Below are 17,009 nucleotides of genomic sequence, written 5' to 3' on the forward strand. Positions count from 1 at the left end.
GCCCTTCTTGTGGATGGGTGTCACATTGGCAAGCCTCCAGTCGTCCGGGACCTCCCCCGTTAACCAGGACCGCTGATAAATGATGGAAAGCGGCTTGGTGAGCACTTCCGCCAGCTCCCTCAGCACTCTTGGGTGGATCCCATCCGGCCCCATAGACTTGTGGGCGTCCAGGTGGCGTAGCAGGTCATTGACTGCTTCCTCTTGGATTACGGGGGGTTCATCCTGCTCGCCATCCCTGTCTTCCAGCTCGGGGGGCCGAGTACCCTGAGGATAACTGGTCTGCCTGTTAAAGACTGAGGCAAAGAAGGCATTGAGTACCTCCTCCTGTTCCTCATCCTCGGTGACAATGTTCCCCCCCACATCCAATAAAGGATGGAGATTCTCCTTGGCTCTCTTCTTGTCATTAATATATTTGTAAAAACTTTTTTTGTTGTCTTTAACGACAGCGGCCAGATTGCGTTCTAGCTGGGCTTTTGCCTTTCTCATTTCTTCTCTGCACGACCTAACGAGATCCCTGTACTCTTCTTGAGTCGCCTGCCCCTTCTTCCACAAGCGGTAAACTCTCCTTTTTTTCCTGAGTCCCAGCAAGAGCTCCCCGTTCAGCCAGGCCGGTCGTCTTCCCCGCCCGTTCTTCTTACGGCGTACAGGGACAGCCTGCTCCTGTGCCTTTAAGACTTCCTTCTTGAAGATCGTCCAGCCTTCCTGGACCCCTTTGCCCTTCAGGACCGTCTCCCAAGGGACTCTCTCAACCAACGTCCTGAACAGGCCAAAGTCCCCCCTCCGGAAGTCCATGGTTGCGGTTTTGCTGCCCCCCCTCCTTACTTCACCAAGAAGCGAGAATTCTATCATTTCATGGTCGCTAAGCCCAAGACGGCCTCTGACCACCACATCTCCCACCAGTCCTTCTCTGTTTGTAAACAGCAGGTCGAGCGAGGCACCTCCCCTGGTAGGCTCACTTACCAGCTGTGTCAGGAAGTTGTCTTCACCTGCCTGATGGACAAAATCGCTCCCTGTGTCTCGCAGCCCGCTCAGGGATAGGGACCACGTCGTTTCTGCCTCTGCCCCCTCAGGGGAAGAGTCCACTGTGTGCACTTCCACTGTGGCTCCTTGACTGCAAGAGTAACTACTAGAGCTCAGAGGCGAGTCCCTGGTTTAGTCGCAGTGACCGTTTGTGTCACCTCAAACCAGGAGACGTTCGTCTCGGCGCCCGTCTACATGGCCTCAGAGCAGGAGACTTTCCCCTCAGCGCCTGCTCGTGTGGCTTCAGAGCGAGAGACCTTCTTCGCAGAGCCAGTTTGCGCGGCTTCAGACCAGGAGACCTTCTCAGCGCCCGTCCGTGGGGCCTCGGAGCAAGAGACCTTCTCCGCGTCAGTGTGTGTGACCTCAGCGCAGGAGACCTTCTCAGTGCCCATTTGCCTGGCCTCAGAGCTCACCACCTGCCGCGGGGATATGGATGACCAGCCACTTCCCAACAAAAAGCTGGCCGATCCCCCTCAACCCCCTCTTTTCCCTTTTTATCCTCGAGTACGCTATGATACGGCCTGGAACATCTCTCGCTAGTTTGGGTCATCTGCCCGGTCATGTCCCCTCTCAACCTCTTGTGCAACCCCCATCTATGCAGCTGGGGGTGGGGGGGGCAGGGGGGGACCTCGACGCTGTTGCCAACGCTGTTCAGATCCACCGCTGTGTTACCAACGCTGTTTTGGTCACAAATCCGAAACACCGCACCGTGCTGGGCTGCTATGAGGAACATCAACTCTATCCCAGCCAAAACCAGCACAGCCCTCGACCCGAGGCTGCAAGAGCAGCCCAGGCACGGGGAGAGGAGGCACAGCCCGCCGCAGGGTGGGGACCAGCATTGATTGTGCGCGCCAGGAAATGTACACATGCAAAAGAAATCCATTACAACCTCAAAATTTGAAAAAAAAACCAAAAAACCCCAAACCAACAAAACCACCAAAAAAAAAAAAAAAATCAATAATAATTGTGGTGCTCAATTTTAAAAGCATCGGAAAATAGGGAGTTCGCCCAGCCAGAAGAGCCACCACCGTAGCCGGGGGTGGGCAGGCGCAGCGTGACAAGCTCTCTCTGCAGGCAGCTCCCAGCCTCCTCCAGCACATGTCTGCGTCCAGCCGGTGAGAGGGCAGGGGGCCGCATCCAGCCACGTGCCGGTCCCTCATGGAGTGGTTAGGCGGTGATGGCTGCAGGGATGGGAGGAGGAGACAGTGTCACCCAGGGCCACGGACCTCTCCCCAACTCTCTGCTCTGGGGGCCTCGGTGACCCCCTCCCGCAAGCCTCGTGGTGCTCCGGCTGCGGGTCCCACGGGGAAGCACAGAGAGCTGGGGCCGCCCCGTCCACCCCACCCTGGTCCCACACCATACCTGTGCCCGAGCCGCCAGACTCCCCATCCGTGCCTGCGAGAGAGAAACAGCCGTGAGCTGCCAGCCTCGTGCTCACTACGGGCACGGTGCACGTGCCAGGAGCCGGCCCAGGACCCACGGCCGCGCTGCAGCCACTGGGAGAGGAGCATGGCACCGTGAGCACCAGAGGGGAGACACGACTTCTTCCATACGTCCCCACTACAGGGCTTTAAAGACGGGCAGCACAGGGAGGACGGGGATTGGGAAATGCTGGCAGCGGCCACAAACCAGAGCCACGAGACCGCCCCGGCACCGGGCAGCGGCTGGAACCAGACCTGCCGCCGGTACTCACTTGACGCCATGCCGTAGCCCTTCTTCTTCTTCTTTGTAGAGAGAAAGAGGCATCAGCATCCACCGCGCTTCACCGCCAGGGTCAGGGCTGCCCAGAGGGCAGCGGCTCGTGCCTGCAGCCCCTCATGGCCCCCCAGGCCCTGCCTTCCTCCCGCACCCCTCTGCCTCGCCAGCCCCGGTGCTTTACCCCATTTTGTACTTCCAGAAGGCAAACCCGGCGATGATGATGATGACAGCCACGATGGCAACAACCACCGCCAGCACGATGGTGAACACGTTGGACTCCGGCTCTGAGAGAGGGCAGGACTGTGAGGAGGGGAAGGGGAACCACCCCAGCCCACCGCTCCACGTGCCCAAGGCCACAGGGCTCACCCCACGCGAAGAGGCCGGGCTCGAGCATGCTGGCATGCTCCACACGGCACCGGTACTTGTCCTTATCCTCCGAGCGGGCCTCGATGGAGGCCCAGGTGTAGTAGGTGCCATCGCTGTTGGGCACGATGCTGCCCCGCTCGGTCTCATGGTCCCTGACCTCGCCGTTCTTCAGCCAGCTGATGGTGATGAGCCGTGGGTAGAAGCCATAAGCGCGGCAGTACAAGGTCAGGATCCCCTGGGCCTCCTTCCCCGACACTCGGACCGTGGGGGGCTCTGGGGAGGGGGTGGCGGTGAGGACCGGCACACACACCCATGCTGGCCGGTCCCCAGGGTCACCATCTCACCCTCACCTTTCCTCTCCAGCGCGGCCTGCCCGTAGCTCACGTACTTCCTCAGCACCTCGATGCAGATGTTCTCCAGGCGCTGCTTCCGTCGATCAGCCTCACCCTCGTCCTCCCACTTCCTCTTGGTGATTTCTGCCACCACGTCTGCCGCGGTGAACGTCATCGTGCCCATGTCAAAGGCGATGAAGTCCCTCCCATCGTAGGCCATCTGATAAAACCCACTGCTCCTACCGCCCTCCAGGAGGTCACAGCCGTACATTTCCTGCAGCGTGTGAGCCCCTGAAACACGACCAGGGAGACGGGGCTGGGGGGCTGCCACAGCCCTGGGCCTTCAGTGGAGCACAGAACCTCCGGCAGCTCCCCTCACTCCAGCCCTGTGTGAAGCCCGGGGGCATCGGGCACCAGCACGAGGGCTGCCCCCCGTCCTGCCCAGAGCCCACAGCACTTGGGGGTCATGTAAAGCCATGATGCAGACCCCCTGCACCCAGGGCGTGGCTAGGCTGGCACCCAGCCCCATGGTGCCCTGGGACAGCGAGGGGCTGGGGTGGGCTCCCAAATGCCATAGGGCAGGACAAGGAGATGGGATGGGGTGGGGGAAGCCCCTCTGGCTCTGGGATGGGGGGCCTGAGCACCATGCGGAGGGCAAGAGCCCGGGAGCCCCTCTGGTTCTGGGGGTCTCAACTGCCGTGCAGATGGCGGGGGGCTGGGACAGGGCAGCCAGGAGCTGCAGGGAGAGCGAGAGGCTGGGATGGGGCAGCCAGGAGCCTCCCAGTCCTGGGATGGGGGTGCTGGGCACTGTGGGGGTGGGATGGGATGCGCTGGGGTGGCCAGAAGCGCCCCCCCCCCCGGCTCTGGGACAAGGGATCCCAAGCACCGTGGGGCTCGGGCAGGGCACCCGGGACCCCCTCGGGCTGGGGGACAGGGTGGCTGGGAGCCCTCTGATAATGCCACCAGACAGGGAAGGGCCGGCGCAACCCAGGGCAGTGACATCGGGTAGGGCAGGATCGGGGGGGGGGTGGGGGCAAGAACTCTCCTGTCCCACGGAGCCCCAGCCCAGCCCCCACTCACCACCGCTCTGGTTGTAGCGGCCCGGCAGCATGCCCAGGTACACTTGTCTACTCTGCTGAGCACGCTGCGATAGCTGGGCCACGCTGTCCCTGTACTGCTGATACAGGTTGTCTGCCATCCAGTCCGCCACAGGCACCATCCTCACCGTCTCGCTGTCATAGCGGGAGATGACGTTCCCATCCATCTCTGCGAAGGCTACGAACTGCGGCACCCCCGGGCTGGGCTCCGACACCGCAACAATGAAGTAGCGCAAGGAGTGGGGCCCTGCAGGGATGCGGGTGGCGGTGAGGGGCGGGGGCGGGGGGGCTTGGGGGGGCGACAGGGGTGAGGGTGCCCAGGGTGCGGGGGTGAGCAGCGGGGCTGGGTGGGGGTCCCAGGGGAGCAGATCGGGGCGGGGGGGGCAGCTTCAGGGGAGAGGTGACTGGTGGGGGGATGTTGGGGAGCGAGGTGCGTCCGGGACAGGGGTCCTGGTTCCTGGGAAAGGGAGCCCGGGGGGTCCCGGTGACAAGGAAAGGGGGGTCAGGGGGGTGGGGGACCGGGGGTGCCCGGGAACGGGGGGGGTGCAGCGGGGTCCCGGTGACAAGGAAAGCAGACCCGGGGGAGGGGCCGGGGACCGGGAAGGGGGTCCGGGGCAAGGCGGGGGGGCGGTTCCCGGGAAAGGAGGGTCCAGAGCCCAGCGGGACCCCGGGAACGGGGAACGGGGAGGGGGCGGCCTCAGGGGGGGTGCTGCTACCCGGGGAGGGGGACCGGGGTGGTCGGAAAGGGAGGACCGGGGAGGTCCCGGTGCCCGGGAAAGGCGGTGCAGGGGGGTCCCGGGTCCCCGCCCGCGCTCACCGCTCGCCGCCCCGCCAAGGACCCCCAGCAGCAGACCCAGGCCCAGGCCCAGGCCCAGGCCCAGGCCCAGCGCCCGGCACGGCCCCATCACATCGCTCCGCTCCGCTCCGCTCCCGCATCGATCCTCCAAGCCTCGCCCCGCCCCAAGCCCCGGCTCCAGCCCCGCCCCTCCCCGCGATTGGCGCCGCCGCCTCCCGCCCGCCAATGGCAGCCCGAGCCGCTTCGGACGTCACCGGGCGCCGGGCAGATCCCGGCTCCGCAGGTTGGGAGAAGCGAAAGCGAAAGCGCCGGAGGCAGCGCGGGGCGGGGCGGGGACAGCGACCCCCGGGACCCCCCCGGGTCCCCCCCGGGACCCCCCCGGGACCCCGCAGCCCCCCGGGACCCCCGGGCTGGGACCCCCCACGGGGCAGCTCAGCCCTCAGCCCCCCCGGCCCCCTCCTCAGGGCCCAAGTCCCGCCCCAGGCCGGTCCCCCCCCCGGCCCCGGTCTTGTCCCCTTCCCCCGGGGCACCCCGGGACCCCGGCGTCCTGCCCACCCCGCGGGGAGGACCCAGGTGTCCGGCACCCCACGGCTCTCCCCACCCCCCCACTCCGGCTCTGCCGCCCTGGGGCCTTATGGGTGAAAGACCTGGGAAAACGGTAAAATAATGCCGGGGAGTGTGGGCACCCCCCGGGGCTTGTGGGAGGTGTCCCGCACGCCCAGTGTCCCTTGTGCCCGGCACCCCTTGTGTTACCCTAAGTCGGCAGATGAAAAACTCTTTCTAAGACTCAATTTGGAGTTTCAGAGAGCAGGCATTCTTTATTGCGGCGCCGGGCGCACAGGGGATCTGTGCGCTCTGCCCCGTGTGCGCCCCGAGCTGCTCAGCTGTGGGAGTTATGTACAATCAGAATATACATATTCATTAGGTTTCCGAGAAATGATTAGCATATTCATGTTATTTCCTGGAACTCGTTAACGCATGTAAAAGTCTTTGAGACATGCGCTCTTACGTTCATTGGTGGTCTTCCAGGGTCCTCTGGTGGTCATCCATAGTCTTCCTCACCGCGTCCGCTAGTTGAGCTCAGTCTTTTCGCCTGCACAGTTTGTCCTTTGGCCCAGCTGCACTAACTCGCTGATTTCAGCAGAACCTCCTCATCTGTTCCAGCCCTGTGCACAGAGGCTCAAGGCTTCCTTTTCCCTACGGAATGTCCAGTCTGTCTATCCACGGAGCATTTAGCTCCTTTGTTTCGACAAAGGGAACCGTATGTCTCCGTAGTATTTCTTTATATTCAGTATCATTGTGCCCAGTGTCCCTCCCGCCTGGCATCGCTTGTGCCCGGCACTCCTTGTGCCCGGTGTCCCTCATGCCCGGCCCTGCCTGTGCACCCTGTCCCTTGAGCCCAGAATCACTTGTGCCCAGCACTGTCTGTGCCCAGTGTCCCTCGTGCCCAGCATCACTTGTGCCCGGCAACGCTTGTGCCCACTGTCCCTTATGGACGGCATCTCTTTCACCAGGCATTGCCTGTGACCAGCAGTGCCTGTGCCCGCTGTCCCTCGTGCCCGGCATCACTCATGCCTGGCAGTGCTCCTGCCCGGCATCTCACGTGCCCGGTGCGCATTGTCACTCGTGCCCGGGTACATGATGTCCCCCACAACAGCCTTCTCCCTAAACTGGAGAGGTACGGATTTGATGGGTGGACTGTCCGGTGGGTGAGGAATTGGTCAGATGGTCACGTCCAGAGGGTAGTGGTCAACGGCTCAATGTCCAGATGGAGATTGGTGATGAGTGGCGTCCCGCAGGGGTCCGTATTGGGACCGGTGCTGTTCAATATCTTCATCAATGCCATAGACAGTGGGATTGAGGGCACCCTCAGCAAGTTTGCAGATGACACCAAGCTGAGTGGTGCGGTCGACACACCAGAGGGATGGGATGCCATCCAGAGGGACCTGGACAAGCTCCAGAAGTGGGCCCGTGTGAACCCCATGAGGTTTCACAAGGCCAAGTGCAAGGTCCTGCACCTGGGTCGGGGCAACCCCCAGTATTGATACGGGCTGGGGGATGAAGGGATTGAGAGCAGCCCTGCCGAGAAGGACTTGGGGTACTGGTGGGTGAAAAGCTGGACATGAGCCAGCAATGGGCGCTCGCAGCCCAGAAGGCCAATCGTATCCTGGGCTCCATCCAAAGCAGCGTGGCCAGCAGGTCGAGAGAGGGGATTCTGCCCCTCTGCTCTGCTCTGGTGAGACCCCCCCTGCAGCACTGCGTCCAGCTCTGGAGCCCTCAGCATAAGAAAGACACGGACCTGTTGGAGCGGGTCCAGAGGAGGGTCACGAAAATGCTCAGGGGGATGGAACAGCTCTGCTATGGAGAAAGGCTGAGAGCGTTGGGGTTGTTCAGCCTAGAGAAGAGAAGGCTTCGGGGAGACCTTCTTGCAGCCTGTCAGTACTTAAAGGGGGCTTCTAAAAAAGATGGCAGCAGACTTTTCAGCAGGGCCTGTTGCGACAGGACAAGGGGGAATGGCTTTGAACTAAAGGGGGGGAGATTTAGACTAGATGGAAGGAAGAAATTTTTTACGCTGAGGGTGGTGAAACACTGGCCCAGGTTGCCCAGAGAGGTGGTGGATGCCCCATCCCCGGAAACATTCCAGGTCAGGTTGGACGGGGCTCTGAGTGACCTGATCTAGTTGAAGATGTCCCTGCCCATGGCAGGGGGGTTGGACTAGATGACCTTTAGAGGTCCCTTCCAACTCAAATGATTCTATGTGTCCTCAGCCCTGCGGAATTGCTCGACAGCAACTGCAGCAGCAATCTGCCTGGGTCATCCCTTTTCGCCGCTGTTTTTTCCCCACAATTCTCGTACGTGGGCTTCCAGGAGCGAGGTAGGTGCACCGCCCCACTTCCTCGTGTCCTCCCCATGGTCACGCAGACAGAACCCCACCAGGCGGCACATGGCGTGCGCCCACAGTCCCCGTTGCGTTGAGCAGGCTCCTGGTAGCTGAGATGCTGCCCTGTAGGCGCAAGGAGGGAGATTCTCCGCCTTCTCTTCGAGCGGCCGGACTTTGGGGAACGGTCTGTCCACAGCGGAGACAAAGCCCCATGGTGGGAAGGGGGAACAGAAGTTCTCCTTGAATCGCTGGAGCTGGCAGACCACGCCATGGCCAGTTGGCACCTCAACGTCTGCCCAGTCCACCACGGCTGGGTTGGTGCCGCACGTCGGTGTGCTCCGTGCAAACATCCGCCACACGGACTGTATGCGCTGGATGCCATCCCGATATTTGGGGACCCGATTATTGTCCGCATCACTGTAGACCGCCACGAATGCTCTCAGGTACTGGATACCTTCCCTCGCTGGTAGACCACTCACCTCGCTGGGTTACAGGATCTTCCGCGAGAGGATACTTTGCCTTCACGCTCAACAAGAGCCACCTCCAGAGGCTGTGGGTGGCTGCCCCTCTTCCGATCCATCAATCCCTCAGTCCCTAGCAATGGATCCCAGCTGCTGGGCTTCCCTACCTTCTAGTTCCAGCCTGTCAGCCCCACCACCCCAGCATGGGAGCAACCAGGGAGCAAACGTCTTCACCTGCCTGATGGACAAAATCGCTCCCTGTGTCTCGCAGCCCGCTCAGGGATAGGGACCACGTCGTTTCTGCCTCTGCCCCCTCAGGGGAAGAGTCCACTGTGTGCACTTCCACTGTGGCTCCTTGACTGCAAGAGTAACTACTAGAGCTCAGAGGCGAGTCCCTGGTTTAGTCGCAGTGACCGTTTGTGTCACCTCAAACCAGGAGACGTTCGTCTCGGCGCCCGTCTACATGGCCTCAGAGCAGGAGACTTTCCCCTCAGCGCCTGCTCGTGTGGCTTCAGAGCGAGAGACCTTCTTCGCAGAGCCAGTTTGCGCGGCTTCAGACCAGGAGACCTTCTCAGCGCCCGTCCGCGTGGCCTCGGAGCAAGAGACCTTCTCCGCGTCAGTGTGTGTGACCTCAGCGCAGGAGACCTTCTCAGTGCCCATTTGCCTGGCCTCAGAGCTCACCACCTGCCGCGGGGATATGGATGACCAGCCACTTCCCAACAAAAAGCTGGCCGATCCCCCTCAACCCCCTCTTTTCCCTTTTTATCCTCGAGTACGCTATGATACGGCCTGGAACATCTCTCGCTAGTTTGGGTCATCTGCCCGGTCGTGTCCCCTCTCAACCTCTTGTGCAACCCCCATCTATGCAGCTGGGGGTGGGGGGGGCAGGGGGGGACCTCGACGCTGTTGCCAACGCTGTTCAGATCCACCGCTGTGTTACCAACGCTGTTTTGGTCACAAATCCGAAACACCGCACCGTGCTGGGCTGCTATGAGGAACATCAACTCTATCCCAGCCAAAACCAGCACAGCCCTCGACCCGAGGCTGCAAGAGCAGCCCAGGCACTGGGAGAGGAGGCACAGCCCGCCGCAGGGTGGGGACCAGCATTTATTGTGCGCGCCAGGAAATGTACACATGCAAAAGAAATCCATTACAATCTCAAAATTTGAAAAAAAAAAAAAAAAAAACCCAAACCAACAAAGCCACCAAAAAAAAAAAAAAATCAATAATAATTGTGGTGCTCAATTTTAAAAGCATCGGAAAATAGGGAGTTCGCCCAGCCAGAAGAGCCACCACCGTAGCCGGGGGTGGGCAGGCGCAGCGTGACAAGCTCTCTCTGCAGGCAGCTCCCAGCCTCCTCCAGCACATGTCTGCGTCCAGCCGGTGAGAGGGCAGGGGGCCGCATCCAGCCACGTGCCGGTCCCTCATGGAGTGGTTAGGCGGTGATGGCTGCAGGGATGGGAGGAGGAGACAGTGTCACCCAGGGCCACGGACCTCTCCCCAACTCTCTGCTATGGGGGCCTCGGTGACCCCCTCCCGCAAGCCTCGTGGTGCTCCGGCTGCGGGTCCCATGGGGGAGCACAGAGAGCTGGGGCCGCCCCGTCCACCCCACCCTGGTCCCACACCGTACCTGTGCCCGAGCCGCCAGACTGCCCATCCGTGCCTGCGAGAGAGAAACAGCCGTGAGCTGCCAGCCCCGTGCTCACTACGGGCACGGTGCACGTGCCAGGAGCCGGCCCAGGACCCACGGCCGCGCTGCAGCCACTGGGAGAGGAGCATGGCACCGTGAGCACCAGAGGGGAGACACGACCTCTTCCATACGTCCCCACTACAGGGCTTTAAAGACGGGCAGCACAGGGAGGACGGGGATTGGGAAATGCTGGCAGCGGCCGCAAACCGGAGCCACGAGACCGCCCCGGCACCGGGCAGCGGCTGGAGCCAGACCTGCTGCTGGTACTCACTTGACGCCGTGCCGTAGCCCTTCTTCTTCTTCTCTGCAGACAGAAAGAGGCATCAGCATCCACCGCGCTTCACCACCAGGCTCAGGGCTGCCCAGAGGGCAGCGGCTCGTGCCTGCAGCCCCTCATGGACCCCCAGGCCCTGCCTTCCTCCCGCACCCCTCTGCCTCGCCGGCCCCGGTGCTTTACCCCATTTGTACTTCCAGAAGGCAAACCGGGCGATCATGATGATGACAGCCATGATGGCAACAACCACCGCCAGCACGATGGTGAACACGTTGGACTCCGGCTCTGAGGGAGGGCAGGACTGTGAGGAGGGGAAGGGGAACCACCCCAGCCCACCGCTCCACGTGCCCAAGGCCACAGGGCTCACCCCACGCGAAGAGGCCGGGCTCGAGCATGCTGGCATGCTCCACACGGCACCGGTACTTGTCCTTATCCTCCGGGCGGGCCTCGATGGAGGCCCAGGTGTAGTAGGTGCCGTCGCTGTTGGGCACGATGCTGCCCCGCTCGGTCTCATGGTCCCTGACCTCGCCGTTCTTCAGCCAGCTGATGGTGATGAGCCGTGGGTAGAAGCCATAAGCGCGGCAGTACAAGGTCAGGATCCCCTGGGCCTCCTTCCCCGACACTCGGACCGTGGGGGGCTCTGGGGAGGGGGTGGCGGTGAGGACCGGCACACACACCCATGCTGGCCGGTCCCCAGGGTCACCATCTCACCCTCACCTTTCCTCTCCAGCGCGGCCTGCCCGTAGCTCACGTACTTCCTCAGCACCTCGATGCAGATGTTCTCCAGGTACTGCTTCCGTCGATCAGCCGCACCCTCGTCCTCCCACTTCCTCTTGGTGATTTCTGCCACCACGTCTGCCGCGGTGAACGTCATCGTGCCCATGTCAAAGGCGATGAAGTCCCTCCCATCGTAGGCCATCTGATAAAACCCACTGCTCCTACCGCCCTCCAGGAGGTCACAGCCGTACATTTCCTGCAGCGTGTGAGCCCCTGAAACACGACCAGGGAGACGGGGCTGGGGGGCTGCCACAGCCCTGGGCCTTCAGTGGAGCACAGAACCTCCGGCAGCTCCCCTCACTCCAGCCCTGTGTGAAGCCCGGGGGCATCGGGCACCAGCACAAGGGCTGCCCCCCGTCCTGCCCGGGGCCCACAGCACTCGGGGGTCATGTAAAGCCATGATGCAGACCCCCTGCACCCAGGGCGTGGCTAGGCTGGCACCCAGCCCCATGGTGCCCTGGGACAGCGAGGGGCTGGGGTGGGCTCCCAAATGCCATAGGGCAGGACAAGGAGATGAGATGGGGTGGGGGAAGCCCCTCTGGCTCTGGGATGGGGGGCCTGAGCACCATGCGGAGGGCAAGAGCCCGGGAGCCCCTCTGGTTCTGGGGGTCTCAACTGCCGTGCAGATGGCGGGGGGCTGGGACAGGGCAGCCAGGAGCTGCAGGGAGAGCGAGAGGCTGGGATGGGGCAGCCAGGAGCCTCCCAGTCCTGGGATGGGGGTGCTGGGCACTGTCGGGGTGGGATGGGAAAGGCTGGGGTGGCCAGAAGCGCCCCCCCCCCCGGCTCTGGGACAAGGGATCCCAAGCACCGTGGGGCTCGGGCAGGGCACCCGGGACCCCCTCGGGCTGGGGGACAGGGTGGCTGGGAGCCCTCTGATAATGCCACCAGACAGAGAAGGGCCGGCGCAACCCAGGGCAGTGACATCGGGTAGGGCAGGATCGGGGGGGGGTGGGGGCAAGAACTCTCCTGTCCCACGGAGCCCCAGCCCAGCCCCCACTCACCACCGCTCTGGTTGTAGCGGCCCGGCAGCATGCCCAGGTACACTTGTCTACTCTGCTGAGCACGCTGCGATAGCTGGGCCACGCTGTCCCTGTACTGCTGATACAGGTTGTCTGCCGTCCAGTCCGCCACAGGCACCATCCTCACCGTCTCGCTGTCATAGCGGGAGATGACGTTCCCATCCATCTCTGCGAAGGCTACGAACTGCGGCACCCCCGGGCTGGGCTCCGACACCGCAACAATGAAGTAGCGCAAGGAGTGGGGCCCTGCAGGGATGCGGGTGGCGGTGAGGGGCGGGGGCGGGGGGGCTTGGGGGGGCGACAGGGGTGAGGGTGCCCAGGGGGCAGGGGTGGGCAGCGGGGATGGGTGGGGGTCCCAGGGGAGCAGATCGGGGCGGGGGGGGGGGACAGCTTCAGGGGAGAGGTGACTGGTGGGGGGATGTTGGGGAGCGAGGTGCGTCCGGGACAGGGGTCCTGGTTCCTGGGAAAGGGAGCCCGGGGGGTCCCGGTGACAAGGAAAGGGGGGTCAGGGGGGTGGAGGACCGGGGGTGCCCGGGAACGGGGGGGGTGCAGCGGGGTCCCGGTGACAAGGAAAGCAGACCCGGGGGAGGGGCCGGGGACCGGGAAGGGGGTCCGGGGCAAGGCGGGGGGGCGGTTCCCGGGAAAGGAGGGTCCAGAGCCCAGCGGGACCCCGGGAACGGGGAACGGGGAGGGGGCGGCCTCAGGGGGGGTGCTGCTACCCGGGGAGGGGGACCGGGGTGGTCGGAAAGGGAGGACCGGGGAGGTCCCGGTGCCCGGGAAAGGCGGTGCAGGGGGGTCCCGGGTCCCCGCCCGCGCTCACCGCTCGCCGCCCCGCCAAGGACACCCAGCAGCAGGCCCAGGCCCAGGCCCAGGCCCAGGCCCAGCGCCCGGCACGGCCCCATCACATCGCTCCGCTCCGCTCCGCTCCCGCATCGATCCTCCGAGCCTCGCCCCGCCCCAAGCCCCGGCTCCAGCCCCGCCCCTCCCCGCGATTGGCGCCGCCGCCTCCCGCCCGCCAATGGCAGCCCGAGCCGCTTCGGACGTCACCGGGCGCCGGGCAGATCCCGGCTCCGCAGGTTGGGAGAAGCGAAAGCGAAAGCGCCGGAGGCAGCGCGGGGCGGGGCGGGGACAGCGACCCCCGGGACCCCCCCGGGACCCGCCGGGACCCCGCAGCCACCCGGGGACCCTCGAGCCGGGACCTCCCACGGGGCAGCTCAGCCCTCAGCCCCCCCGGCCCCCTCCTCAGGGCCCGAGTCCCGCCCCAGGCCGGTCCCCCCCCCGGCCCCGGTCTTGTCCCCTTCCCCCGGGGCACCCCGGGACCCCGGCGTCCTGCCCACCCCGGGGGGAGGACCCAGGTGTCCGGCACCCCACGGCTCTCCCCACCCCCCCACCCCGGCTCTGCCGCCCTGGGGCCTTATGGGTGAAAGAGCTGGGAAAACGGTAAAATAATGCCGGGGAGTGTGGGCACCCCCCGGGGCTTGTGGGAGGTGTCCCGCACGCCCAGTGTCCCTTGTGCCCGGCACCCCTTGTGTTACCCTAAGTCGGCAGATGAAAAACTCTTTCTAAGACTCAATTTGGAGTTTCAGAGAGCAGGCATTCTTTATTGCGGCGCCGGGCGCACAGGGGATCTGTGCGCTCTGCCCCGTGTGCGCCCCGAGCTGCTCAGCTGTGGGAGTTATGTACAATCAGAATATACATATTCATTAGGTTTCCGAGAAATGATTAGCATATTCATGTTATTTCCTGGAACTCGTTAACGCATGTAAAAGTCTTTGAGACATGCGCTCTTACGTTCATTGGTGGTCTTCCAGGGTCCTCTGGTGGTCATCCATAGTCTTCCTCACCGCGTCCGCTAGTTGAGCTCAGTCTTTTCGCCTGCACAGTTTGTCCTTTGGCCCAGCTGCACTAACTTGCTGATTTCAGCAGAACCTCCTCATCTGTTCCAGCCCTGTGCACAGAGGCTCAAGGCTTCCTTTTCCCTACGGAATGTCCAGTCTGTCTATCCACGGAGCATTTAGCTCCTTTGTTTCGACAAAGGGAACCGTATGTCTCCGTAGTATTTCTTTATATTCGGTATCATTGTGCCCAGTGTCCCTCATGCCCACCACTGCCAGTGCCCGGTGTCCCTCCCGCCTGGCATCGCTTGTGCCCGGCACTCCTTGTGCCCGGTGTCCCTCATGCCCGGCCCTGCCTGTGCACCCTGTCCCTTGAGCCCAGCATCACTTGTGCCCAGCACTGTCTGTGCCCAGTGTCCCTCGTGCCCAGCATCACTTGTGCCCGGCAACGCTTGTGCCCACTGTCCCTTATGGACGGCATCTCTTTCACCAGGCATTGCCTGTGACCAGCAGTGCCTGTGCCCGCTGTCCCTCGTGCCCGGCATCACTCATGCCTGGCAGTGCTCCTGCCCGGCATCTCACGTGCCCGGTGCGCATTGTCACTCGTGCCCGGGTACATGATGTCCCCCACAACAGCCTTCTCCCTAAACTGGAGAGGTACGGATTTGATGGGTGGACTGTCCGGTGGGTGAGGAATTGGTCAGATGGTCACGTCCAGAGGGTAGTGGTCAACGGCTCAATGTCCAGATGGAGATTGGTGATGAGTGGCGTCCCGCAGGGGTCCGTATTGGGACCGGTGCTGTTCAATATCTTCATCAATGCCATAGACAGTGGGATCGAGGGCACCCTCAGCAAGTTTGCAGATGACACCAAGCTGAGTGGTGCGGTCGACACGCCAGAGGGGCGGGATGCCATCCAGAGGGACCTGGACAAGCTCCAGAAGTGGGCCCGTGTGAACCCCATGAGGTTTCACAAGGCCAAGTGCAAGGTCCTGCACCTGGGTCGGGGCAACCCCCAGTATTGATACGGGCTGGGGGATGAAGGGATTGAGAGCAGCCCTGCCGAGAAGGACTTGGGGGTACCGGTGGATGAAAAGCTGGACATGAGCCAGCAATGGGCGCTCGCAGCCCAGAAGGCCAGTCGTACCCTGGGCTCCATCCAAAGCAGCGTGGCCAGCAGGTCGAGGGAGGGGATTCTGCCCCTCTGCTCTGCTCTGAGAGACCCCCCCTGGAGTACTGCGTCCAGCTCTGGAGCCCTCAGCATAAGAAAGACACGGACCTGTTGGAGCGGGTCCAGAGGAGGGTCATGAAAATGCTCAGGGGGATGGAACAGCTCTGCTATGGAGAAAGGCTGAGAGAGTTGGGGTTGTTCAGCCTAGAGAAGAGAAGGCTTCGGGGAGACCTTCTTGCAGCCTATCAGTACTTAAAGGGGGCTTCTAAAAAAGATGGCAGCAGACTTTTCAGCAGGGCCTGTTGCGACAGGACAAGGGGGAATGGCTTTGAACTAAAGGGGGGTAGATTTAGACTAGATGGAAGGAAGAAATGTTTTACGCTGAGGGTGGTGAGACACCGGCCCAGGTTGCCCAGAGAGGTGGTGGATGCCCCATCCCCGGAAACATTCCAGGTCAGGTTGGACGGGGCTCTGAGTGACCTGATCTAGTTGAAGATGTCCCTGCCCATGGCAGGGGGTTGGACTAGATGACCTTTAGAGGTCCCTTCCAACTCAAATGATTCTATGTGTCCTCAGCCCTGCGGAATTGCTCGACAGCAACTGCAGCAGCAATCTGCCTGGGTCATCCCTTTTCGCCACTGTTTTTTCCCCACAATTCTCGTACGTGGGCTTCCAGGAGCGAGGTAGGTGCACCGCCCCACTTCCTCGTGTCCTCCCCATGGTCACGCAGACAGAACCCCACCAGGCGGCACATGGCGTGCGCCCACGGTCCCCGTTGCGTTGAGCAGGCTCCTGGTAGCTGAGATGCTGCCCTGTAGGCACAAGGAGGGAGATTCTCCGCCTTCTCTTTGAGCGGCCGGACCTTGGGGAACGGTCTGTCCACAGCGGAGACAAAGCCCCGTGGTGGGAAGGGGGAACAGAAGTTCTCCTTGAATCGCTGGAGCTGGCAGACCACTCCATGGCCAGTTGGCACCTCAACATCTGCCCAGTCCACCACGGCCGGGTTGGTGCCGCACGTCGGTGTGCTCCGTGCAAACATCCGCCACACGGACTGTGTGCGCTGGATGCCATCCCGATATTTGGGGGCCCGATTATTGTCCGCATCACTGTAGACCGCCACGAATGCTCTCAGGTACTGGATACCTTCCCTCGCTGGTAGACCACTCACCTCGCTGGGTTACAGGATCTTCCGCGAGAGGATACTTTGCCTTCACGCTCAACAAGAGCCACCTCCAGAGGCTGTGGGTGGCTGCCCCTCTTCCGATCCATCAATCCCTCAGTCCCTAGCAATGGATCCCAGCTGCTGGGCTTCCCTACCTTCTAGTTCCAGCCTGTCAGCCCCACCACCCCAGCATGGGAGCAACCAGGGAGCAAACGTCTTCACCTGCCTGATGGACAAAATCGCTCCCTGTGTCTCGCAGCCCGCTCAGGGATAGGGACCACGTCGTTTCTGCCTCTGCCCCCTCAGGGGAAGAGTCCACTGTGTGCACTTCCACTGTGGCTCCTTGACTGCAAGAGTAACTACTAGAGCTCAGAGGCGAGTCCCTGGTTTAGTCGCAGTGACCGTTTGTGTCACCTCAAACCAGGAGACGT

At 62.7% G+C, this 17,009-nt stretch overlaps 1 protein-coding gene and 2 long non-coding RNA genes across 6 annotated transcripts; all 3 read right to left on the minus strand.

The window, feature by feature from the left end:
• Positions 1 to 1,984: 1,984 nt before the first annotated feature.
• On the minus strand, positions 1,985 to 13,333 carry LOC143171794 (class I histocompatibility antigen, F10 alpha chain-like). 4 transcript variants are annotated; one of them, XM_076360877.1, is made up of 9 exons: positions 13,266 to 13,333; positions 5,331 to 5,388; positions 4,497 to 4,760; positions 3,435 to 3,707; positions 3,085 to 3,357; positions 2,900 to 3,002; positions 2,714 to 2,746; positions 2,383 to 2,415; positions 1,985 to 2,201 (listed from the first exon to the last, which is right to left on the minus strand). In XM_076360877.1, the coding sequence occupies exons 1-9, from the start codon at positions 13,311 to 13,313 to the stop codon at positions 2,177 to 2,179; spliced, it is 1,110 nt and encodes a 369-aa protein (XP_076216992.1). In that variant the 5' UTR covers positions 13,314 to 13,333; the 3' UTR covers positions 1,985 to 2,176. The 4 variants fall into 4 exon arrangements, with proteins under 4 accessions (XP_076216992.1, XP_076216991.1, XP_076216993.1 ...); XM_076360876.1 differs by having other exon boundaries at positions 3,429 to 3,707; XM_076360878.1 differs by lacking the exon at positions 2,714 to 2,746 and having other exon boundaries at positions 3,429 to 3,707.
• On the minus strand, positions 6,079 to 6,415 carry LOC143171809 (uncharacterized). The gene is made up of 2 exons (XR_012997217.1): positions 6,319 to 6,415; positions 6,079 to 6,193 (listed from the first exon to the last, which is right to left on the minus strand). It is a non-coding gene; the product is annotated as an uncharacterized LOC143171809 (long non-coding RNA).
• A 629-nt stretch (positions 13,334 to 13,962) lies between the features above and the next one.
• On the minus strand, positions 13,963 to 14,299 carry LOC143171810 (uncharacterized). The gene is made up of 2 exons (XR_012997218.1): positions 14,203 to 14,299; positions 13,963 to 14,077 (listed from the first exon to the last, which is right to left on the minus strand). It is a non-coding gene; the product is annotated as an uncharacterized LOC143171810 (long non-coding RNA).
• Positions 14,300 to 17,009: the final 2,710 nt, after the last annotated feature.

The sequence above is a fragment of the Aptenodytes patagonicus genome, chromosome 31 (assembly GCF_965638725.1).
Source record: "Aptenodytes patagonicus chromosome 31, bAptPat1.pri.cur, whole genome shotgun sequence".
NCBI classification, from domain to species: domain Eukaryota; kingdom Metazoa; phylum Chordata; class Aves; order Sphenisciformes; family Spheniscidae; genus Aptenodytes; species Aptenodytes patagonicus.

Bases quoted from the DNA above. Each gene is read 5' to 3' on its own strand.
- LOC143171794 (XM_076360876.1), bottom strand. From the start codon at position 13,313: ATGGGGCCGTGCCGGGCGCTGGGCCTGGGCCTGGGCCTGGGCCTGGGC. The intron at 5,389-13,265 runs CTGCTGCTGGGT...CTGGGCCTGGGC, and splicing joins GCCTGGGCCTGGGCCTGGGC to CTGGGCCTGGGCCTGGGCCT. The intron at 3,708-4,496 runs GTGAGTGGGGGC...GTCGTGTTTCAG, and splicing joins CCGCTACAACCAGAGCGGTG to GGGCTCACACGCTGCAGGAA.